General features: G+C 38.1%; 1 protein-coding gene across 5 annotated transcripts in view; it reads right to left on the bottom strand.

Moving 5' to 3' along the window:
• LOC105492127 (branched chain amino acid transaminase 1) overlaps positions 1 to 25267 on the bottom strand; it is a 130538-nt gene that overhangs the window by 40637 nt on the left and 64634 nt on the right. For all 5 annotated transcript variants that reach the window (XM_011759067.3, XM_071072048.1, XM_011759066.3 and 2 more), the window contains 2 exons: positions 23192 to 23302; positions 20096 to 20215 (listed from right to left, as the gene is read on the bottom strand). In XM_011759067.3, the coding sequence (XP_011757369.2) occupies positions 20096 to 20215; positions 23192 to 23302 (231 nt within the window). The remainder of the gene's footprint in view (positions 1 to 20095; positions 20216 to 23191; positions 23303 to 25267) is intronic.

Below are 25267 nucleotides of genomic sequence, written 5' to 3'. Positions count from 1 at the left end.
TGTTTTATGTCCTTGAAAGCTTGACCTTGTAATCATGTGGGGGTACTTTCTCCTGATCTCTGCCATCTAGAGGGTGTGAATTTGGGGTTCCTGTCAGTCCTAAAAATTATCTTGAGCAGTTAAAAGCCTTTGCAAGCTCAAAACTGGCTGCTCTAGGCTCCTTCTCAGAGGAGCAATGGAGACTGTGCAGTACTGCAGCTAAGTAGCTAAGGCTTTGCTATTTCACAGTGGTGGCCTGGACTCAATTCCTAGCTTTGGGAATGAGTCCTTTCTGTTTTGATATCTATGTGACCTTTGCCATTTATTCTCTTTGCCTCCATGAACAACTAGTGACTACGTGTCTTGAATTTTCCTTCCTCTGAGCTATGTTTGGAGGTTCTAGATCTTGTAAAAACTGCTTACCACCTCTTTGAAAATACCTCCCATACCTGTGGTTAAATCATCAACTTAATTAAGGCTTATTGGTTTCACCTGGGAGGTTATTTTTGTTACAGTTCAAAAGCCAGAAATATTGACTGTTTGTCCTGGCTAGAGTCTGGTAATAAGAGATTTGGTTAAAAGTCAGCTTAATTAAAAGTGATATCTAAGATTATCTATCTGTCTGTCTATCTATCTATCTATCTATCTATCTATCTATCTATCTATCTACCTATCTATCTATCTATCTAGCAGGCTTTTACATATTTTTTTCTCTTCTTGGATCTTTTTCTAGAAAAAAGAAAAGCTTTTCCTTCTCAGTCAACTGAATTGTTTTTCTCATTTTGTTTTCTTGCCACTCTTGATGCCCACATTGAGAGGACCTAGGATCATTTCTAACAGCATGGAACTCCTTACAAAAAAACCGAGGAGGCATCATAGGCTCCGTTTTGAGGACAATTTCTGTTTTCCTCATGCAACCCCAGGAACTGGAGACGAAGAGATCCCTCTCAAAATCCAAGGCATTGCTCTGATTTGCATTGTGTTACCTAATGCTTTTTACTTTTAGGGGTATCAGAAATTACTTTGCATTATGGGAGAGCTTTTAGCCTTGGAGTGTAATAACTAGGTAGGAAATATACCTTAAGGGAAGGCTAAGAGCAGTTACAGGAGAATACCGCACTCTGTGTGCGTTTGGATCACAGAAGCATGCTCTTGGCCACCTAGAAGGTATGGAAATGTCCTTCTATACCTTCCAAAACTCCCACAGGGGATGGGCTGATTCTCTCTTTTTGGAATCCAGAATCCAATATAAAAATGGGATCTGTAATGGGGAATCTGTTTTACCTTCTAACTGTGCCTGTTTATTAGGCCCTAGAAACTGCATGTTTTCCTGGCTCTGTACCCATGTTGCTCCACCCTGAAGCCAGTAATCCAATTAAGATACTTAAAAGTTGGCACATGAAAAAATCAACAACTACTAGGTCTTCTGTTTGTCTGTGTATTTATATGTGTTGTATGTGTGATATGTATATAAAAGAGCTCTAATTAACTGGCTTGGAAAATAAGCACTTAAATTGAATATTTGTCAGAAAAGTCATGGGACTTTAATAATCTTTGGGAAATAAAGAGAGTCTTAAATATTATTGGTAAAATAAAAATATCTTCAAAATTTAGACATCTGGTTAAATTAGGTCAGATTAAATTAGATTTGCTAAGTGCTTCAATGCCATAAAATGCTTCTTTAAAAAATTGTTCAACTTACCTACTTTGGAGCCATTAGATTCTAGATAGGGCCTGGGGACATGTGGAGTTGGCCATGCCCGCTAGCTATGCTGGAAAGAGTCAGACCTTATCTGTACTTCTGTCTGGTGTCCTAGGCTCCACACCTGGTACATAATTAAAACCACTTACTTATCAGACTTTTCACCAAACATAAAATTTGCTAACAGTTAACATTGTAGCATATATAATTGAAGCTACCAGAGAAACAGTGTTACCTGGAAGGCGTGTAAGGAAAATTGAATGTGTTGTTGGTAAAAGATTATAAGAAGGCATGGGAATGTGGTCTTATTGCCTAGTTGACAGAGTTAAAGGATTGTTTTAAGTTACATAGGATAAAGCAAGTTGTGGGAGGTCTGTGAAAATTAATCTTGTAAAAGAAATTCTGTGTGAAAATATTAGCTAAAGTTAAAGGGTATTATTCAGTTTTTCCATAAATAGAACATTGGAATAAAAGCACAACAGGGTTTTCTTAGAGCATTAATCTGCTCTTTAACAACAACAAACAAAAATTGTAAAGGACTACAAAAGGTTTGTGAGAATCTTACCTCATGGTAAAACTGATTAAGATTGAATAGATTTGTCTACAATGTTTTCTTAAGAATCGGATTTGACATTTATTAATACAAAGATGAAATTTGGCTTTCTCTCTTAAACAAAATTTTTGTGTAATATTAAAAGATAATGGAAGATTTTTGTTTGCCTTTTGAATTAAACTAAAAGAAAAAAAAGAAAAAGTGAGACACTGTTTGGAAAGCTGTCTTCCCTCTATCAATGAGTAAAGGATTTTGCTTTTTGAAAAGCTTTGTGTTATCATTTTGGCTAAATAAATGACTTACAGTGACCTGGGATTCAATTTTATAATATCAAGTGTTTTAAATCTGTGATATTTGACAAACTTTCCAAAATCAAAGTCTACATTATGCTTTTTTCTGATCTGGTCACTACATTAGATATGGGGTTTCCTAAAGTCCAAGAATAACATATTTGGTGTATTTGGTATGTTAAAATCATACAGGAAGCATTGTCAAATATGAAATGGTGTTTAGCTTTCTTTGGGCTATATTTGTATAAATATGTTATTGGTATGTCCTCCAAAATTATGGGAAACTCCTAAATTCTGATATGACTTAGTATATGTTATCAGTAATAATTGTTATGTAAAATTGTTGTATGCCACAGAAGTAACCAAAATTTCTAGTCAATTGTGTCTTTAACCATGGCTTCCCTAAGACTTTATGTTATCCACAGAAAATTGTTGTCTTGTTTTGATTCTCTTTAAAAGATGGTTTATAATCAGATAGAGGACTCTTAAATGCAGGTTTCTGAAAATTTTTGAAAGTGTGCCATTAAAATAGAGAGGAAAAAAACTTTCAAGAGTCTCCCTTGGGAAACTAACATGTTCATAAATATTGAGCAAACAGGAATTAAGAGCATGGAATAAATTAAGAAAAGAACAAAATAACCTTCTAGTGACTTTTTGCTTAAAGTGTTGCTGATCCTTTGTTTCATTTTTCATTTATGAGCTACGGACAGTTTTTAAAAATTGAGTAAATTATACTCCTATGAACAAACTTTGGAGCACATTTCTTTCTACCTGATTTCTTAAGAATTTGAAAACTATTTGTGAGTATTCTTAACTTATGGCAACATAGTAATTTGCATATGTGTAATAAAAATCTGTTTTCCTTTGTAACAGGACATAATCAGAGACACTGCCTGTTTTACCAGGGCTTTGACTAGAATGGCATTCTTTCAAATATAAACAGATTGCTTTAAGGAATCAAAGTTGACTTACAGAGCCGATAAAAGCCTCCGGGAAAAGCTGGTCTCATACCTTGTCTATTCAATTCCTTTACAGGGTTCCTGACCTGTGGTAAGTAAAGAATGTCACTTTCTGACAGGCCTAGGAGCTCCAGTTATCTTGGGATCTCAAGAAGAAAAATCACACAACTCATACGAGTATTTGCACGTACAGATAAATCTGTGTCTCAGCTCAAGGCTTTAGAAAGTCTAATCTGAGATTTCTTATGGAACAAAGTTACATCAAAGTCAATTTTTTAAAAGCCTATATGGCAAATAATTATTATTGCTATGCTTTATACAGATAACTAGGCCAAGCATAATAAGACTAAAGCTTACTGTGCAAACAAATCAGTCCTACCATGATTTGTTTTCAACAGAAATGGGAGACTGGAGAGAAAAAAATTATGTTTCAGAAACTATGGTATACTTGTTATTCAATTCTAGTCCCATTCATTGTTTTGAGTTTTTTTCTGCCATTTAGATTGACCCTGTTTGTTCCTATAAGCCAACCAGTGATCTCCAGCTGCTGCTCAGAAGAAACAGAAGGGTAACATAAATGTCTGGATCAGTATTTTAATTCTGAACATGTGTTGGAATTGGCTAGCAACCCCAAATCAGCTTGGTTCCAACAACTGCCTAGTTCATGGAAAGGCTTATTATTTAGTTTACCTGGGATAATTATACTTACTTTGCTTTAGTGTTGTAGAATATGTTGCTCTTGTACTCTTTGTGTGGCAATACAGGATAAGATTACTCAACGTTTTCTTAAATTTGAACACTTATTAATCTTCCAGATATCACCTTTTGTGAGAACTCGAGTGTTAGGAATGGTCTTGACCATACTGATGCTTTCTGACTGAGCTCCTCTCTACCCTGAATAGTTAGGCAAAAATATCATCACCTGGATTCAGCCAGAAGAAGCTACAGAAGTTGGATCTTCATCCATCTGCAAACTTTAGGATTAAGGGTCCCTTTGGAGGTACTGGGGGAAATATGTCAGGACCATTTAAACCAGAGCAACTCCATCTTGAATAGGGACTGGACAAAATGAGCTGAGATCAGTTGTGCTCCATTCATAAGAGGTCAGGCATTCTTACAGGATGAGATAGGATATCACAAGATACAGGTCACAAAGAACCCACTGAAAAAACAGGATACAGTAAAGAAGCCAGACAAAACTCCACAAAACCAAGATGGTGAGGAAAGTGAACTCTGGTCATCCTCACAGCTTATCTTATGCTATTTATAATGCATTAGCATGCTAAAAGACACTCTCACCAGTGCCACGATAGTTTACAAATGCCATGGCAACATCTAGAACTTACCCTATATGGTCTAAAAGAAAGAGAAACCCCCAGTTCTGGGAACTCCCCACCCTTTTCCAGGAAAACTAATGAATAATCTACCCTTGCTTAGCATATCATCAAGAAATAACCATAAAAATAGCCAACCAGAAGCCTTCAGTGCTGCTCTGCTTACCGAGTAGACATTCTTTTCTTTCTTTACTTCTCTAATAAACTTGATTTTGTCTTACTCTGTGGACTCACCCTGAATTCTTTCTTGTGCGAGATCCAAGAATCCTCTCTTGGAGTCTAGACTGGGATCCCTTTCCAGTAACACTCTAATTAAACTTTCTTCCCTAAAAGTTAAACAGAAACCAGTGCTTCTGAAAGACCGGTATCAACCACCTGCCTGACACTGCCCCTCCCTTTTGCAGTTTCAACACAATAACAAGAATTCTTTCCTGATAAGAGACCTCTGACCATGGAGTGGTTCTGGCCAGTCTACGGAGGCTGCACACAGAAGAGGGCCTTTGTGTCCTCTGCTTCACCTTTTGATGTATAGGCCCTAACTGTAATACATTTAAATGTTAAGGCTCCACCCCAAAGTGGACTTGGGATGCATGTTGCATACACGGTAGCCTACTACGTATGTGTGTGCCACCCCTTCATGAATACTAATAGCTTCTCCTATAGTTAAAAATACATACTTAGCCACCCTGCTCAGCATAAATTCCTGTTTTCTTTATCCCTGCCTCTCCTTTCCAAATTTATGAGCCCCATCATTCTTCAGTTAACAGTATTTAGGATTGCCAGAACAACCTAAAGGACCCTCTACCACACTTCAATTATTTTCATTAAAAAAAAAATCTGACGCTAGTCCTAACATGTTGCATTGACTGACACCCTCGCAAAAATGTCCCTTTGTCTCTCGCCTGATTTCCTTTAGTGCTAGCCAATAGACTAACAGGCAATCCAGACATAGGCATTTGAAAATGTTTCACTGGGCCGGGCGCGGTGGCTCAAGCCTGTAATCCCAGCACTTTGGGAGGCCGAGACGGGCGGATCACGAGGTCAGGAGATCGAGACCATCCTGGCTAACACAATGAAACCCCGTCTCCACTAAAAATACAAAAAAATTAGCCGGGCGTGGTGGCGGCGCCTGTAGTCCCAGCTACTCGGGAGGCTGAGGCAGGAGAATGGCGGGAACCCGGGAGGCGGAGCTTGCAGTGAGCCGAGATCGCGCCACTGCACTCCAGCCTGGGCGACAGAGCGAGACTCCGCCTCAAAAAAAAAAAAGAAAATGTTTCACTGGGGAAGCTGAAGTCCAAATTTTCTGAGACTTGCTATAACAGGGCTAAGGGATAAATCCAGGTTTATTTGCCAGCCCTGTTCAAAGAAAAAGATGGTATAAATTTAACACTTGATAAAAAGGCTGATCAATTCTTTTTAGCTTTTAGATAAGAATGATCTTAGAATTTAAAAGAACAGCTAAGAGAAAACTAAAGACAAAGTGGAAAAGACTAAAAGAACACTTAATACTCTTCTCTAACTTTCTCCGCTGTAAAAGAAGTGATAATGACTACTCACAGGGTTAATATAAGGATTACACTAGATAATACGTAGAGAGCGCCAGGGCTTGATTTTCAAGCACGTAAAAGTAACAAGTGTTATTGTTTTTGCAAGAAATCATTGCTAACAGAAATGGTAAATAAATTCCATAGGTACAATACAAAGAGCATAAAAATGACTCTAAACATGACCACAGAACTTCAGTCAACACTCAACATTTGAAGAGTGGAAAATGAGCATTTGGGAAAAAGGTAAGAATTATTATGCCAGTTATCTGGGAAATACAGGTTGGTAAACTTGGAATCAATCCTAAATATGAATTTTAGAATGAATGATTAAACAAGTGATCAAGGATACTTGATAGGAAAGTACTCGGGAGGTGCTACAATGAGTCACCCTTAGAAAGGCCATGCTTTGGCTGGGCACAGTGGCTCATGCCTTTAATTCCAGCACTTTGGGAGTCCTGGGGCAGGAGGATCACTTGAGGCCAGGAGTTTGAGACGAGCCTTGGCAACATAGCAAGACCCCATCGATACAAAAACTTTAAAAATTAGCCAGGTGCGGTGTCACATTTCTGTAGTCCTAGACACTCAGGAGGCTGAAGTGGGAGGATTGCTTGAGACCAGCAGGTCAAGGTTGTACTAAACTATGATGACACCACTGCACTCCAGCCTGGGTGACAGAGCAGGACCTTGTCTCAAGGGAAAATAAAAGCCATGCTTTTATTTTGCTTTCTGGAATGATTCCAGATCAGGAGTCAGCAAACTTCAGCCTGCTCCCTGTTTTTATTGGTTTTACTGGAACATGTTCATTCATTTATGAATTGTCCATGGCTGCTTTTGTACTATAAAAGCAGAAGTGAATAGCTATATGGCCTACAAAGCCAAAAATATTTACTATAAGACCATTACAAAAAAAGTTTGCTGATGCCTTCTCTAGGTGACAAGAAAATGCTACAGGATGGTTATTATTGCACCAGGAATGACCTCAAAACCAAGATCTCCTCACTGGCTCCTGACTTTGACCTTGTGGTTATATCCAGTTTAGTTCAGTTGACTAGGCCTCCCACTGTGCTGGCCCTAGAATAGAAAGACAAATAAGACCACATAGGATGCTAACATCTGCAATGAAGATGTACCTAACAGAGGCAAATCCAACCCCAGCTGAGAAGATGAGGAAGAAGATATTGAGTCAGGTAACGAAGAGCTCACACCAAGACACTATGGTGTTAATGGAGCAGTATGTGTGTGACTCTGCAAGGTGGGGGGTGGATGCTGCTCTCCTTAGTCACATGTCACTGCCTGCTTACATGGTCACCCTCAGAAGGAGAACTATGATAGGAGTGTGAGAAATCTTTGAACATTTTAACAGTTTTCCCTTCCTTCTGGCTAATTACTATTAGCTTAAAGATATGCCATAATAGCTCCCATCTAAGACACACACTCCATTTAGCATATGTCCCATTCCAGAGAGGCATCCATTCTCTGTCCCACTGCGCAGAATTCCTCCTGACATTTGTACATATTCAGCATTATAGCTACCCATCCTCTCATTCTCTCTCAAATCCCAAACACTGCAACCCCACCACCCTACTAACCCATGCTTATCAAGATCATCAAGGCCTTCCACACTGACAAATCCAATAGTCAATTCTCAAGCCTCATCTCACTGGTCCTATGAGTAGGATTTGCCACAGGTGCCTGTGGTTTTCAGGTTCACTTGGCTTCCAGTCTACTAAACCTCTTGTTTTTCTTTCTACCTTGCAGGCTGCTACTTCTCAGACAGCTTAGCATTTTACAAACTCCCTTTCTTCTAAATGCTGACCTGCCCCAGGGGTTAGTCCTTGCTTTCTTTTAATCTCTATCTACAGTTTTCCCCTTAAAGACTTAATCTAGTCTCTCACCTTCAAAGGCATTTTTATGCTAAGACAAGAATCTATCCCTTAAATTCCAAACTCTCCCCTGAATAATCGACTTGCACGTCTAACTATAGTACCTACCTACATGACATGGCTGTTTTAACTCTTTATTCTACCCATATCACTCCAACAAACAAAAAAGCCTTCTTTCTCATTCTTCTCCACCTTAGTAACTGATTACTATCCAGTTGCCATCCCCCAAAAGGAAAACAGCATCTCTTCTCTCACACCCACATCCAACCTATCAGCAAATTGCGGGAGCTGCAATAAGTATTTTTGAATGTATGTCTTCATGCGCAACAGGGGATATAACTATAACATAAATTTCTTGAAGAAAGCCTACATCTTTAAGGCTCCCAAATTTAATTTTCCTGCTTTACTCAATTTATTAGTAACAGTTGCCATATTTGTTGTATCAACAATATAATGGTTAACAAGAGACTGAGAGTGAAATTATATTGGCTGTGTGTATGTATGTATATGTGTATGTTATATGATACATATACATGTTATAAAATATATAATATATAAAATCTGGTTAAATACACCAAATATAATTGTATCAACAATATAATGGTTGATCAACAAGAGACCAAATTTAATTTTCCTGCTTTACTCAATTTACTAGTAACAGTTCTTATATTTGTGGTATATGGTTGATCAAGATCAGTAAGAGACTGGTTATATAATTTATGCTACCATGTTTTACAGACTCTAAAATATATATATTTTTTACTTTTAACATGTTTGAAATCTGGACTCAGCATTCCACAATTGTTATTGGCTAAGCAGCAGTTACGGCAAAGCAGTCATTGCCAAACATGGTCACAGCTGTTGATACTGATGATACTTCCAATGCTATGGGCATTGGTGACGCATGTTGAGTGTGCCATACTAAATGTCTTTAAAAACTTATGATTTAGCACTGAGAAGAAAAGTTACTGCCCAGAAAAGCACAAAAGCAGGAGCATGGCATGTATTTGACATTAGTGAAACAAATATTTATAAGACTATTAAACAAAAGCAAGTCAATGTTTTCTTGCAAAGCAACAAACAAGCCCTCTAATGAAACCCACAATAGGAAGAAGCCTTTAAAAAGATAAAGCTGGCTGGTGGCTCACGCCTGTAATCCCAGCACTTTGAGAGGCCGAGGTGGGCAGATCACCTGAGGTCAGGAGTTCGAGACAAGCCTGACCAACATGGTGAAACTGTGTCTCTACAAAAAATACAAAAAGTAGCCAAGCATGGTGGCACGTGCCTGTAGTCCCAGCTACTTGGGAGGCTGAGGCAGGAGAATCGCCTGAACCCAGGAGACAGAGGTTGCAGTGAACTGAGATCGCACCACTGCACTCCAGCCTGGGCAACAAAGCAAGACTCCATCTCAAAAAACAAAAAGAAAAAGAAAGATAAAGCTGTGTTAGCATTTGTTACAAAGTTACATGCAAAAATAAAAATGCCTATCACGAGCCAAGCAATGCAACTGATGGCAGGAGAAACGGCAGATTCCCTCAGAAAACATACACCTCAAAGAAACAAGAGGCTAGTATAACTAAGTCATGAATCACTCAGGATGATCAGGAAAGTACTGTGTGGCAGTTTGATTCTCCACTACAGTGTATAAAATAATGTTACATCTTGTAATTTATACATTCTATATTAAATTCAGTATGGTACATATGTCCAATGGATACCCCACATCTAGAAAAATTGAAAAAAAAAAAATAGGGGTATATCCATATGTACCAAAATGGAAAGATCTCCAAGACAAATTTTAAGTGCAAAAAACAACAATACAAACAAAATTGTTCACAGTATCACCACTGTTTATATTTTTTAAAAAGGAAGGCACAGATAGAGGCCCCAAAATACTCTTCATCTATGGAAACTTGACATATCAAAACTGGCACTGTAATCAGAGAGGAAAGGATAGACCACTCAATAAACGGTGATGGGACAACTTGGTCTCTAAGTAGAAAAAAAAAGAAATTGAATCCGTTACTTGATACAAATTTCACTTTCATATGGATTTCATTTAAATGAAAAAAAGCAAAACTTTAAAAGAATGTTCTTGGAGTAAGAATTTCTTTAACCTGTATGACCTTGGAGTAACAAAAAATTTCTTTAAAATGCATAAAAATTATAAAACATAAAAATTTAACTACATTAAATTTAAGTACTTCTGTTCCTCAAAAGATATCAGAAAGAAAGTAACAAAGCAAGACACAGACACAGAAGCTAGCCACAGACTGGGAAGCTATTTGCAGTACATTTATCCAACATAGCATTTGCCACAGACTAGGAAGTTATTTGTGATACGTATATCAGACAAAGGATTTATATCTAGAATATACAAAGATGCAAAAAATTTAAAAGACAAAAGACATGCAAAGGCACTTCACAAGAGGACTTCTGTAGCTAGTAAACATATGAAAAGGTACTCAACATAATTTGTTCTCAGGGAAATTAAAACGACAAATAACACAAGACTGTACACATCAGAATGAGAAAGTTAGTAAGACAGGATCAGTATTGGCAAAGAAACGAAGCAAATACATACACCACTGACGGGAGAGTAAACTGGTATAAGCACTTTGGGAGTATGGCAGTGAGAGAGCCAGGTGGGAAGGGATCCCCAGAGAAACTCCAACCTGCCTGCACACCAGGAGGACTGCACACTGGGGAGCCACAGACGTTCACACCATTCAGAGTGGGGAGGAGCCTGGCCCCTCCTCTTCCTGGGCGGTACCTGGGATACAATCTGCAAGGCAAGAAGCACACTAGCAGGACCCTGGCTTTGTGGAGAATCCCTGTGTCCCTTTTTTCCCAATAGATTCCATTATTCTCACCTTTCAAATTAGCTGCGAGCCTAATTTTTCATGGCCGTGGGACAAGGACCCCATCTTTAGCTAAACTAAGGAGAAAGTCCTACAACAGCAGGATCTACTAAAGCGAAACATACACACACCCTGTGACCCAACAATTCAACCCCTAGGTGAACACCAAAGAGAAGCAACTACATATGTCTGCCAAAATATCCATCTATAGTAAAATAGAATGCCATACCAGATGGGGGATGGGGGGACATAAAGAAGGAACTGCTATAACCCCCAACATGGTTGACTCTATTGGAGAGGGAAGGGAGGCAAAGGAGAAAAGTACACAAAGGCTTTCCATTGTACCCATCATGCTCTCATCTTAATGATGTGCTGGGTCCATAGATTTTCACTTTCATTCTTTTCTTTAAATTGTATGTTTATGGGTGTGTATTTGTTTTAAAATTTTTGAGTAGTGGCAAAAACAGGACAAAGAATCACTGCCAATTTTGTAAAAAAAGAGATAACGTACAAATACATGTAAGGGGGTGTGTGTGTGTCTCTGTGTGCGCGCGCGTGTGTGTGTGTGTGTGTGTGTATTTCTGAAAGGGTATAAGAAAAGGTGGCAATAGGAATTGCTTGGAAGGAGGTGAATTGTAGAACCCTGGATTGAAAGGAGAGTGTGAGAGTGAAAAGGAAACTTCCCATCTATTGTATACCTCTGGTTCTACTCGAATTTTTTACCAGATATTTTCTCTGCCAAAATGAAAATGAATGTCCTAAACTTAGAAGCATTGTAATTGAACTTGAGATTTCACTGGCTGTATGTATGTATGTATATGTTATATGATATATATACATGTTATAAAATACATAATACAATATATAAAATCTGGTTAAATACATCAAATATAGTTGAGAGCAAGAAAGCTGATAGCTTAGAAAAGAAAAAAGTAGAGATGAAAGTAGACATAGTAGAATGAGATGGGAAAGAACTTAGTCGCCCCTATCAGGGCTATGTTTCCATGCTAACCACTTCCACTTCTTCACAGCAGTGACCGCCACCAATATGCACTCATTTAGTGGGTTTATATTACAAAAGTCTAACTCCCTGCCAGACACTGAGCTCTGTGAAAGCAAGAAGATAGCTTTTGCTCAGCACAGTATCCCTAGACTTAACACAGGCACTGACATATAAGAGATGTTGCAGGATGGAGGTTAAGAGCATAACAGGCTCTTATTTCACCTCTTTGGACCTCAATTCCACATCCCTAAAATAGTGCAGCAGCACCTGCTGACAAGATTGCTATCAGGCCGGGCTCAGTGGTTCATGCCTGCAATCCCAGCACTTTGGGAGGCCGAGTGGGTCACCTGAGGTCAGGAGTTCAAGACCAGCCTGGCCAACATGGTAAAACCCCGTCTCTACCAAAGATACAAAAATTAGCCCAGTGCAGTGGTGCACGCCAGTAGTCCCAGCTACTAGGGAGGCTAAGGCGGGAGAATCGCCTGAATTCAGGAGGTGGAGGTTGCAGTAAGCTGAGATCATGCAACTGCACTCTAGCCTGGGCAACAGAGCGAGACCCTATCTCAAAAAAAAGAAAAAAAAAAAAGATTGTTATCAGAGTTAGTGCATGGAAAGCACTGAGCACAGTGCCTGACATGTGGGGTCACTTCAGATGCCAGGGGACAGTGATGACAACAGACCAAATGCCAGTTTCACCAAGGAGACCAGGCCATTCCTGAAAAGTAGCAGTACCTTACTGGGGTGGAAGTGTAAGATGGGCCTGGGCCTTTTGCTGGGATATAATCACTTTCAATAATTCCTTGGGTTGTATGATTTTCCAGCTGTTCACTGGAGTATTGTGTGAGGCAGCAGGGAATTGGGATTCCAGTTAGGGAATTGGGATACAATGTAGAAGATGCCTCACATCATGAACTATGCAGCAGTCAGAAATGACGGACTTGATGTACACATAGTAGACTGGATAGAAATGGAACACACAGCGCTGGGAGGAAAAGGGAAGAAACACGATGAAATCTGTAGGACAAATTCAGTTACATAAATTAAAATTACATGTATAAAAAGCGATGAGATTTTTAAAAACACATACAAGCCAAAGTAATATTAATCTGATACATGAGAATGATTTCTAGTGGAGAGAGAGGTAATGAGACTGGTGAATGAAGACAGAAGAGAATAAAACAAAGAGAGGGACTTTATATGCTCCATGATGGAAGTACCACGAATGAGGAGCATAATTAATAACCTGATGTACCAAAACTCCAAAGAGTAAAAAACATCCCCTGTAAAAGCTGAAATGAGCAAGAACAGCCTCAAGATGGTACTCATTGGTAAGAGTGGCCAGATAATAATAAGCTGACTATAACAGGCTAAAATCAAGGCAAACGGGCTGTATCTCTAAACACAGACTCGATGTCTCAAGACACTAAAAAGGGAGCTGTTAATATAAAATATATTGAGTTATGCAAATAAAACTGAATATTGTTTATAAACAATGGAATATATATATGTATACGTATTTCAAATAGGACTATGAAAAAGAACACATTAAAGGTATGGACAGTACCCAAATTAATGATTTATAAATTGCTGCTTTGCTAACTAGTCTTTAAATCTTTCAGATTCTTCTGTTCATAGAAACTAATTGTAAAGGAAAAAGATGATTAGATGTAAAAGCACAAATAGAGGCAACTAATAAAGAAAATCTTTTTCATGGGAATTGATATGATTACAGGCTGAATGCTATGTGCAATCTTAAGATTTAAAACAAGGTGATAAAAGGAAAAGAAAGGCATGTCTATGAAATGCACATGTCCTTAAGTTCCCTGTGGAGTGAACCAGAAATGAAGGAGTGAACCATTTGAGACTGACAAACCTGATCTCCAGCCTTTCTTCTGCCCACTCACAAAATGGCAGCAGGGTTTTAAAATGGGACTTCTAACGAACATTTCATAATGAAAGATTTCCCAGGAAGTTGCAAATGGGGGAACTGCTTATGAGAGATGATTAAAATGTTGCTCTACATTATTCAAATTGTATTGTGCGCATCCAGTGCTGGTATTAACTAAATGCAGACAGCTTCTTTCTAGTTGAGCTCAACTCCAGAAACGTACTTATGGACAATCCAAGCATAGGAGTACAAAGTTTACTGAATTTGAGGAATTAATCAACCTCTGCATTAGCCAAAGTCAGCTTGTCTTTGAGTATGTTTGAAAAAGTCAAATCTGCAGGTAGCTTGCAAATCTGTGGTGGATAGCCTGGGATCTGGTCACAGGTGCTGGGTGGGCTAACTCCTGACAGTTTCCAGGGCTATCTCTAGCATCAGATGCTACCTTTTTCAAAGACACGTATTCTCACCCCTGGTATAGTTTAGTATTGTCTCACTCTACCACCTCCCAAATGGAGAGAGTGGGATGAAATGGGACTGAGATATGCCTAAAAAGTGGAAGGCTAAGAGCAACGATCAAATGGAATTTCAGAGCTTGTGGTTGTGCATATTTCTGCTATTGACTATGATCAAGGCACCTCTACACGTACCAGAATCCCCGAGGAAATAAAGGTCTGGGTCTGTGTGTACACATGTGTTTATACCACTGTACTTGCATGGAGTTACTAAACAGAGCGAGGTTAAAATCAGTAAAAGCTGGCTTCTTTGGATGTAGTGCTGTTAGGTATCCAATATTGAACATGACAGTCATGTAATTTTAGTTTCTTGTCTAGTAAAGTGAAAATTTAGAAATCATTCATGTAAATGTTTTTTATTTAAATATTATGATCTGAGATTTTCTCTTAATTCCCAACTGATATGTAATCAGCAGTAGTTTAGAGCCCTCCAGTCTGTAGCTTCTCTTTTAGATTTAACAACCCATAAATAAATACTTTAGGAGATACTGATTTAAATGCTACTATAATCCTTTTTATAAATATGAGAAATCTTTTGGTAATGTGAATGATTTTACTCTCTAAACTTTTTACAAGAAGTTTATATAATATAACAACCAACAAAGTACATGGATTTAAATATTTGTGTACCATACTGATGCTATACATTCAGGTCAGTTATTATCCTGTATTATGTATTTATGTATTATAGGATATACCTTATCCAAAAAGCTTCAGTCCAAAAAGCTTGGACTATCCCTTATTCAAAAAGCTTCTGACCAAAACTGTTTTTGATTTAGGATTTTTTTCAGATTTCGGATTAATCTGCATTACGCTTACCAATTCAGCATCCCTAATCTGAAAAAATGAAATCTGAAATGTTCCGATGAGTATTTTCATTGAGCATCATGTCAGTGCTCAAAAAGTTTCAGATTTTGGAGTATTCTGAATTTCAGGTTGTTTTTTTCTTCAACTTTCCACGCACTGGTAACCTGGCATTTTTAATTGACAATCCCTACTCACTGGTTATATATGAACAGTTAATTAAACATGTTTCAGTAATATACACTTCTGTTTATTATCATCATAAATCTATAAGGATTTTAGTAATTGTTTTAATTATTGATCATGAGGAACTGCACAAAAACATTGGTACAAGTATGTATCTATGAAGATTATTAAAGATGAAGGGGGCCGAGCATGGTGGCTCATGCCTGTAATCTAGCACTTTGGGAGGCCAAGGTGGGCAGATTACCTGAGGTCAGGAGTTCGAGACCAGACTGGCCAACACGGTGAAACCCCGTCTCTACTAAAAGTACAAAAATTAGCTGGGCATGGTGGCATGCATCTGTAGTCCTAGCTACTTAGGAGGCTGAGGCAGGAGAAATACTTGAACCCGGGAAGCAGAGGTTGCAATGAGCCAAGATTGTACCATTGCACTCCAGCCTGAGCAACTCAGTGACTCTCTGTCTCAAAAATAAATAAAATAAAATAAAATAAAAATGAAGGATCAGTTAACTATAAAATATGTAAAGAGGCAGAGCTTGGCAAAAATAATGAAATATTTTAACTCCAGTAGCAGAGCCACTCCCTAATTATATGGCAGCGACTGAATCTTATTTAGTGTGAAAAACAATAATATTAGACTGTTGTATCAGGGCCTATGGAAGTGAACTCATCACTGCCATTAGGACAAAGTTTAGTTTTCAATTACATAAATATTTCCACTTTGGTGCCATTAAAAGTTCAACTTTCAATGATTTAAAGCACTGAAATTACTGGCAGACATATATTTCATTCCTTAACAAGGTTTGGGATGGTGATTCCTTTAAAAGTGGTTATGAAATCTCTGGAGCGTTTGTTGAATGCAGAGTCTCTGATCCTGGCTCTACACATTTAGATTTGAGTCTGGGCTGGGGCCCAAAACAATTGTGTCCATTATAGAATCCTCAATGTTCCATACACACAGTGACTACCATACCAGGGAATAGAGACCGGACACAAGTGATCAACTAGGTATTTATAAAACTTAATACAGTAGCCTAACATAGATTTATTCATTCAAAGAAATCAAAATATCTTTTGGACGTAAGACCCAGTTAATCTAACTATGAAAAGGACATGAAAGAAAAACATATAGAAGTCAGCCAAAAGCAAGACAAGACCAAAAAATAAAACAAAACAAAACAAAACAAAATAAAAAAACAAGAACATAACTGACACAGAGTTGAGCTTGTAATTATTCTGTGAAGACAATGACAGGATATACCCATCATAAAAACAAGTAACATAAAAACACAAGCAAAAGCTAGTCATCTCTGATGAAAGAATCCCAGCAAACCTGGAGCTACTAGCACCAGTCTTCCAGCCAGTACTTCACATATCAAATGTAGCCACCATGAAAACCTAATGAATGATCATTACCAACATAAATTGTGTAACATCTGTGGGGGGCAGAACTATTTAAATCCATATACATTACTGAATGTTATTTGTATCATGTTTCTTTCTGAATCACAAGTGATGGTTTATTCTGCCTATACCATTAATTAGAAAATGATAGTTGATATAAATGTACCACCAAATATAAATAATGTTGACTCCCCAAACGATGTTCCTTATTTCCTTCAACTCTTACCTCACAACTTAGGAAGTCGATTTTTAAAACTTACTGATTTTTGAGGTCCAAAGTATGTTCAAGTACATAAGTTGATAGAGTGTATAGTGAAAGAGAACCACTTGGCAGGGCTTTTGTGCTAAGGTTCTTGAATGTGGGCGGACATCAGAATCGCTCACCAGATCTCCTCAGAGTCTCTGGGGATTAGATTCCATATGTGTATTTTAAATAACACCTCAGTGATTCAAATGCAAAAGTTAAGAATTCCCTAATAGTGAGAATGATCATGACTACAAGATGGACGATAAAACCTGATTTAAGATCTTGTCTAACTTTAGATTATAGGATTTTGGCAGTCTGAAGAATTTACTAAATCATAGAGTTAGATACATAGTGTTCCTCAACTTGTGATGGGGTTACAAGTCAATAAACTCTTCCTAAGTTGAAAATATCCTTAAGGTGAAAATGCATTTAATATACCTAACCTACCAAACATCCATCATAGCTTAGCTTATCCTATCTTAAAATGTGCTCGGAACAGTTACATTAGCCTATGGTGGGGCAGAATCATCTAAAACTGTATTATTTTATAATAAAATATTGATTATATCACATAGTTTATTGAATACGTACTAAAAGTATAAAAACAGAATGGTATGTGTACTCAAAGTAAGTTTCTACTGAACTCATATTGTTTTCACACCATCATACAGTCAAAAAATCCTAAGTAGGACCATTGTAAGTTGGAGTGCAGCTGTATTAGAAAACTAGATCAGGAGGAAGAGGAGGGAGATGTAAAAAAAAAAAAAAAAAAAAAAAAGGAAGAAAAAGAAAAAAGAAAACTAGATCAATATATTTCATGAACAGTGACACAAAACTTATTAAAACATTAGCAAACTGAATACAGCAAGAGATTAAAAAAAAAATGGATTATTCACAATGACCAAGTAGGATTTAGCTTAGGAAAGTAAGGTTGATTTAACATCCAAAAATAAATTGATAAAATTCATTCATTAATAATGTAATAAAGTATAAAACCACATAATCATGTCAAGAGATTCAGAAAAAGCAATTGACAAAAATCCAACATCTATTCATGACAAAAACTCTCAACAAACCAGGAATAGGAGTATCAGATCTTAGACTGAAAAAGTATCTCAGAATAACTGGAAGGTAGTGCTTTAAGATCAGTAACAATGTTTCAACCAACTTTAAAAGTACTTCTTCCTATCATAAAGTTAAAAATAGTATTAAAAGAAAGCCAAACATTGCATGTTCTCACTTCTAAGTGGGAGCTGAACAATGAGAACACATGGACACATGCAGGAAGTTGCACACACTGGGGCCTGTCGGGAGGGGCATGAGGAGGGACAGCATCAGAAAGAATAGCTAATGGATGCTGAGCTTAATAGGTGATAGGTTGATCTGTGCAGCAAACCACCATGGCACACGTTTACCTATATAACACATCTGCACAAGTATCCTGGAACTTAAAAGTTGAAAAAAAAAAAAAGGTTCAATTATCTTAAAATGTCAAAAAACTTATGAAAGTAGATGACTTTTTAAAATTGTCCCTATTCTTTAAAACTTGTCAGAGAGACTGCAATTCACAAAATTTATTATCTAGATCCTTAAAAGGCTTTCGAAAGGTATCAAGGATACCAAAGAAAACATTTCGGTATTTATTCCATGGCCCTATATATCTCTCTACCTTGTGCATTCATACAGCCTCGTAGAAAACCTGGTAACCCCACAACACTTAGTAGAGAACAGAATGGCTAGGCTATAGCAAAAGTATCCTATCTCACTCTCTTACTCCGAATATCTCCATATGTTCCCACTCTCTTTACCTGCCAGCCACATTCAATCTCCTTCCATCAATTATCCCTCAATATCACCCACTCTCAAGCCACCGCTGCCTAGCAGATACCAGAGACAAGTGACAGGGTCTTCATATAAACACACTCATCCATTCAAAAGGCCTTGGCCCCTCCAGGCATACCCAATCCATGCCTTTGTTCACAAGGGCACCTAATGAAGAGACTGTGACCTACCAGGAAATCATACGGTCATGTTATTTAAATCTACTATCCTAGCTCTTCAATTTCCTTCCTTAACTCCCACTGTGAACTTTATTTTCACCATTTTTCTCCATTCTTACTCCGTGCCAAGTAATTCCAAGACTTTAGGAAAATGAAAAGTAGCAGCTCTCCCTCCCCGAAATTTTAAAACCATTTCTACCTCAGAGAAGTGCTGCCACAATGGGAGGCACTGCACTTGTAAACTTAGAAAATCATGACTAGTCTTAATTGGGCAAGGCAAACAGCACTGCATTTATTCATTTATGTGCTGTCTGTGGCTGCTTTAGTACTGAAATGGCAGAGTTTAAGAATTCTTTCTGGTCAGGTGAAGTGGCTCACGCCTGTAATCCCAGCACTTTAGGAGGCCAAGGTGGGAGGATTGCTAGAGGCCAGGAGTTTGAGACCAGCCAGGACAATAGAGTGAGACATCATCTCTATAAAAAATTTAAAGACTAGCTAGGCATGGTGGCACATGCCTGCAGTACTAGTTACTAGGGAAGCTGAGGCAGGAGGATCACTTGGGCCCAGGAGGTCAAGGCTGCAGTCAGCCATGATCACATCAGTGCACCCCAGCCTAAGCAACAAAGTGGAAAAAAATAAAAATAAAAATAAAAACAGAGAGAGATCTTGTCTCAAAAAAAAAAAAAAAAAAAAATTCATTTCCTACCTACCAGAGATATTTTGTATTTCTTAATAAACATCTCAGTATTTTGTCACATTTAAGTATACAATCGAATTATAATTGATTTTGGGGTACAGTAAAAGGTAGGGATCTAATTTCTTATTAGAAATTATATGGCCACAAAGCCGAAAAATGTTTACTATTTGGCTCTTTACAGAAAATGTTTGCTACCTCCAATAATAATTTGCCCAGCAAAGTACCCCAAAATAAGGAATCAGTTTGCACCTCAGTTCCGATGAATGTAGGACGAATATACAGACTAGCAGATGTTGAATATGGGACCCATTCTTGATCCAATTTCACAAGCTGTTGAATACACTCTAAGAGCTCTTCTTTGTCAAATACCTGAAAGAATGAAAAACATAACAAATGACAGAATTTTCTCATAATGTGACAATAATGATCCTCACTGAAGCATTTAGACTGTTAAAAAAAAAAGTAATAATAATCCCAACACAAAGAAATAAGAAACGTTTGAGGTGATGGATATCCTAATTATCCTAATTTTTATTTATTTATTTATTTATTTTAGATGGAGTCTTGCTCTTTTGCCCAGGCTGGAGTGCAGTGGCATGATCTCGGCTCACTGCAACCTCCGCCTCCTGGGTTCAAGCAATTCTCCTGAGTAGCTGGGATTACAGGCACCCGCCACCATGCCAAGCTAATTTTTGTATTTTTAGTAGAGATGGGGTTTCACCATGTTGGTCAGGCTGGTCTCAAACCCCTGACCTCGTAATCCACCCACCTTGGCCTCCCAAAGTGCTGGGATTACAGGCGTGAGCCACCGCACCCGGTCCAATTTTTATTTATTTATTTCATATTTATTCTAATCATTACACATTATATGCATGCATGAAAACATCACATGTACCTCATAAATATGTAAATTTATGGTACCAATAGAAAAAGCTTTTTAAGTAATAATAAAACCAAACCATTTTCTCTGTGATTTTCCCCCCAAAAATTGTGATGGGATGATGAGCCAGCTACATGTGAAAGATAAGAAATTAGATCCCTACCTCTTACCATATCCCCAAATCAATTCTGGTTGGATGATTATACTTAAATGTGACAAAATACTAAGACTTTTATTAAAAAGCACAAAATATCTCTGTGATCTTAAGGTAGGAAAGGATTCCTAAGTAGGAGATGTAAAACACAAATCATAAAGGAAAAAATGGATAAAATGTGACTATTTGAAACTTAAGGACTTCTATTCTTCAAAAGATGTGAAAGCAACAAACAGGGTGAAGTTATTGGTAGCACGATCAACAAAGGATTTTAACTGGTATGTATATTTGGATGTCCCCAAAGTCAGTGAAGAGATAGATAACCCAATAGGAAAATGGGCAAACGCAAAGAGCACTTCATTTCTAAAGAAAAAAAATTACATCTACTAGATGGGTGATACTTTATAAAATAATTTAAATAGTCTCTGCTCACTTCCAAGGCAGAGAAACGTACTTTCAGAGATGTGATGGGTTACCTAAGGTAGAAATGAGTCAGTTATAAGCATCTGAGTAAAGTTCATGATGTCAGAATTTGTCTATTTAAATATTAACCTGTAACAGCAATAGTAGTATAGTAATGTTATAGAAACTGGGACTGCCAATCACATAGGTGAACCCTGCAGCACCTGCCTTAGCCCCTGGTATTGCTGTCTAGAGACAGAATTCAGTGAGAAGAGAACTTGACCACAAATAAAAAAAACCTGGATCTAATTTCGTGCCCTGTCCGTTTGCTCTGTGTGACTTCAGACAAGTCATTTAATCTCTCTGGACTGTTTTCTTCTCTGTACAAAGGCACTAATAAACTGTACAACGAATAACCTTCTTAGCAATGCCTTACTGCTGTGATTACACAGATAAGGATTGTGAAACCACATAACACAGTTGGTAGCAAAATTGATGTATAACAAATATTACTTCCCTTTCCTTCTGGCCCCATTTTAAAGATCTTTTCCCAGTGATCTAGCTGTAATGGGTAGAAGAGCGAAACTATGACCTAGTCCAAAGAATTTACCTTAATTTCCCCTCTGCTACTATATTATGGCCTCCAAAGGAGGTGGGTGAAATGCGGGTTACAAAAATAGGCAGAGGAATGAAGAGCACTTGGATTTAGCTGTCCTCAGGCTTCCTGAATGCGTAGCTTGGGCTAAATCCCTGAAGCTGGGCACGGTGGCTCATGCCTGTTATCCCAGCATTTTGGGAAACAGAGGCAGGCAGATCACTTGAGGCCAGAAGTTCAAGACCAGACTGGCTAACATGGTGAAATCATGTCTCCACTAAGAATAAAAATAAAAAATTAGCTGGGCATGGCTGCATGCACCTGTAATCCCAGCTACTAAGGAGGCTAAGGTACAAGAATCACTTGAACCCGGGAGGTAGAGGTTGTAGTGAGCCGAGACTGTGCCACTGCACTACAGCTTGGATGACAGAGCAAGACTGTCTCAAAAAAAAAAAAAAAAAATCTAACCCATCTTACAATGATTTCTGCTCCATAACAAACACTGTGACAGCCACGATTCAATGGCCATGAGAAACTGTTTTGATATCTTTTTATCTCAAAACATTACTTAAGATAAAATATCGAAATAATTAAGTTACTATATCTTGCTGGCATCTAAAGCAATTAGGCAAAAATATCCCCAAATTACCTGTGCTGCACACCATATTTTCAATTTTCAATATTAATTTCATGTGGTCTTCAAATGTTATTTTAGTTTGAGATACATTTTTCTTCCTTATTCTTTCATCTCTCACATGCATATGAATCCCCCACAGACACTGATTAAAAAAATTGTGGAATTGCCAAATGATCTTATTTTCTTGGTTTTTTTGTTTGTTTTGTTTTGTTTTGTTGTTTTGACAGAGTCTCGCTTTGTGGCTCAGACTGGAGGGCAGTGATGTGATTATCTTGGCTCACCGCAGCCTCCACCTCCCAGGTTCAAGCAATTCTCATGCCTCAGCCACCCAAGTAGAGGGGACCACAGGTATGTGCCACCAAACCCGGCTAATTTTTGTATTTTTGGCAGACATGGGGTTTCACCATGTTGGCCAGGCTGTCTCGAATTCCTGGTTTCAAGTGATCTGCCCACCTCAGTCTCCCAGAGTGCTGGGATTATAGGAGTGAACCACCGTGCCCGGCCATTTTCTTGTATTTTTACCTAACTAAAGTAGATCAGAAATAATGTTAATGTTCATACGGTTCATATGGTTTGACTGAATATTTATCTAACTATTCAGAAATTATTATTTGGTGGTCAACAACATGACTCATTACATTAAAAGAAACACAAAAGAAACTCCTACATTTACATACCGGCAGAGTTGCCCTCACAGCAGATCGATACATTCTATCCATGTTGAGTTTTGGCCGAAACAGTCGAATTTTATTATCTACTCCTCGAAATGCCTTCAATCCTTCAAATAACTGGAGATAAAACAGAAAAAAATCTTAGAGGGTAACTACACGAAAACAACCCCTGTGTTCAAGAGACTGACTTTCCTATGGGCGCTCATATTATTCATCCCATAAAGCTGTTGACCTTGACCTCAACTTGAGATCATTGAATCCAGGAAAGCTAACAGTTGACTGGACTGGTAAAAACAATGGTTGAGGTGGGGGAAAGTTGTTTTATTATCAGAATTTGCTAGGAATTCCGAGTTCTCCTCTGCTTAGCAGGAGCCACACTGCTGAATAACACATTTAGGCGTTATTTAAGGGAGCAGGAAGAAAACTCTAGAATCACACAGCACAGGTTAATTCCCTAGGCAATGGAGATTGAAACCAAAGGCCTTGTGGCACCGTGGCCCCCAAAGAGACCCCCATATCCTTTCATATAATCTTGTTCATTTGAATGCTGGATAGTAGATAATCCAGATGTGACCAGAGCTGGTTCAGTCCCTAAATCACAGAAATCAAGCAGCTCAAGACCATACTATGTACTATGTTAGGCCATGTCACCTCCCTCAAACAAAGTGCTGTCCCGAACAAACCACTGAGCAGGGATTTGAAAAGACTTCAGTAGATACATACTGATAAATACAGAGAAAAGAGAAAAATCAATAATTTTAGTGGGAAAATTTAACACAGGTTCTCTAAGTAATTTATAGAACAAACAGGCTAACCCTTAGTGAAGATATGGAAGATATGAACAATAGGAACAACAAACTTCCCTAACTGACATAGAGAGAACTCTTACACAGACCAGCTGTAGAATTCACACATTTTCCAACCACAAGATAAGCCAGAAATCAATACCGAAAATATGACTGGACACCATCCATATTTTGGAAAATAAATCCACCACTAAATAAACCATAGGTCACAGAACAAAAATGGAAATTAGAAAATAAGTTAAACTGAACGATAATGAAAAGTAAGGCCTTTAAAGATGTGTACCCTAAAAACTTACATGAGAAAAAAGAAATACAAATCACATATAATTAAAAAGCACAAAATTAGATGTTGTATTTAACTGCAAATATATTATTAGTTTTTTAAATATAACAGGACTAAAGCTTCAGTTAAAAGATAAGTTTGTCAGATTGGACTCAGCTGACAATATCTGAATTAAAAAGACAGAAAAAGATATATCATGCAAATACTTTATTGTTTATTATTTATTTATTTATTGAGACAGAGTTTTTCTCTGTCACCCAGGGTGAATGAAGTTCAGTGGCAAGATCTTGGCTCACCGCAACCTCTACCCCCTGGGTTCAAACAATCCTCCCACTTCAGCCTCCAGAGTAGCTGGGACTACAGGCGTGCACCACCATGCCCAAGTTAATTTTTTGTATTTTTTGTAGAGACAAGGTTTTGACATGTTGCCCAGGCTGGTCTCAAACTCCTGGGCTCAAGTGATATGCCTGCCTCGGCCTCCCAAAGTGCTGGGATTACAGGCATGAGCCACTGTACCTGGCCTGCAAACACTTTCTGAAATAAAACTGGCAAGGTTCCATTACTATTTATAAAATGAAAGACTGTAAGCCAAGAAGCACTACTGAAGATAAAAAAGGCAACTTCAAGGCTGGGTGCGATGGCTCACACCTGTAATCCCAACACTTCGGGAGGCCAAGGCTGTTGGATTACTTGAGGTCAGGAGTTTGAGACCAGCCTGGCCAACATGGTGAAACCCATCTCTACCAATAATATAAAAATTAGCCAGGCATGGTAGCGCGTGCCTGTAGTCCCAGCTACTTGGGAGGCTGAGCCAGGAGAATTGCTTGAACCTGGGAGGCGGGGATTGCAGTGAGCCAAGATCACGCCACTGCACTCCAGCCTGGCAACAGAGTGGCAACTTCCTATGGTTCAATTTAAATTTCATAATTTTAAAACTATACATACTTATAATGGCTATTATCAAAAAGATAAAAGGCAAGTATTAGTGAGGAT

This window comes from Macaca nemestrina, chromosome 10 (genome assembly GCF_043159975.1).
Source record: "Macaca nemestrina isolate mMacNem1 chromosome 10, mMacNem.hap1, whole genome shotgun sequence".
Classification (NCBI taxonomy): domain Eukaryota; kingdom Metazoa; phylum Chordata; class Mammalia; order Primates; family Cercopithecidae; genus Macaca; species Macaca nemestrina.
This window is presented reverse-complemented; position numbering and strand designations above follow the sequence as displayed.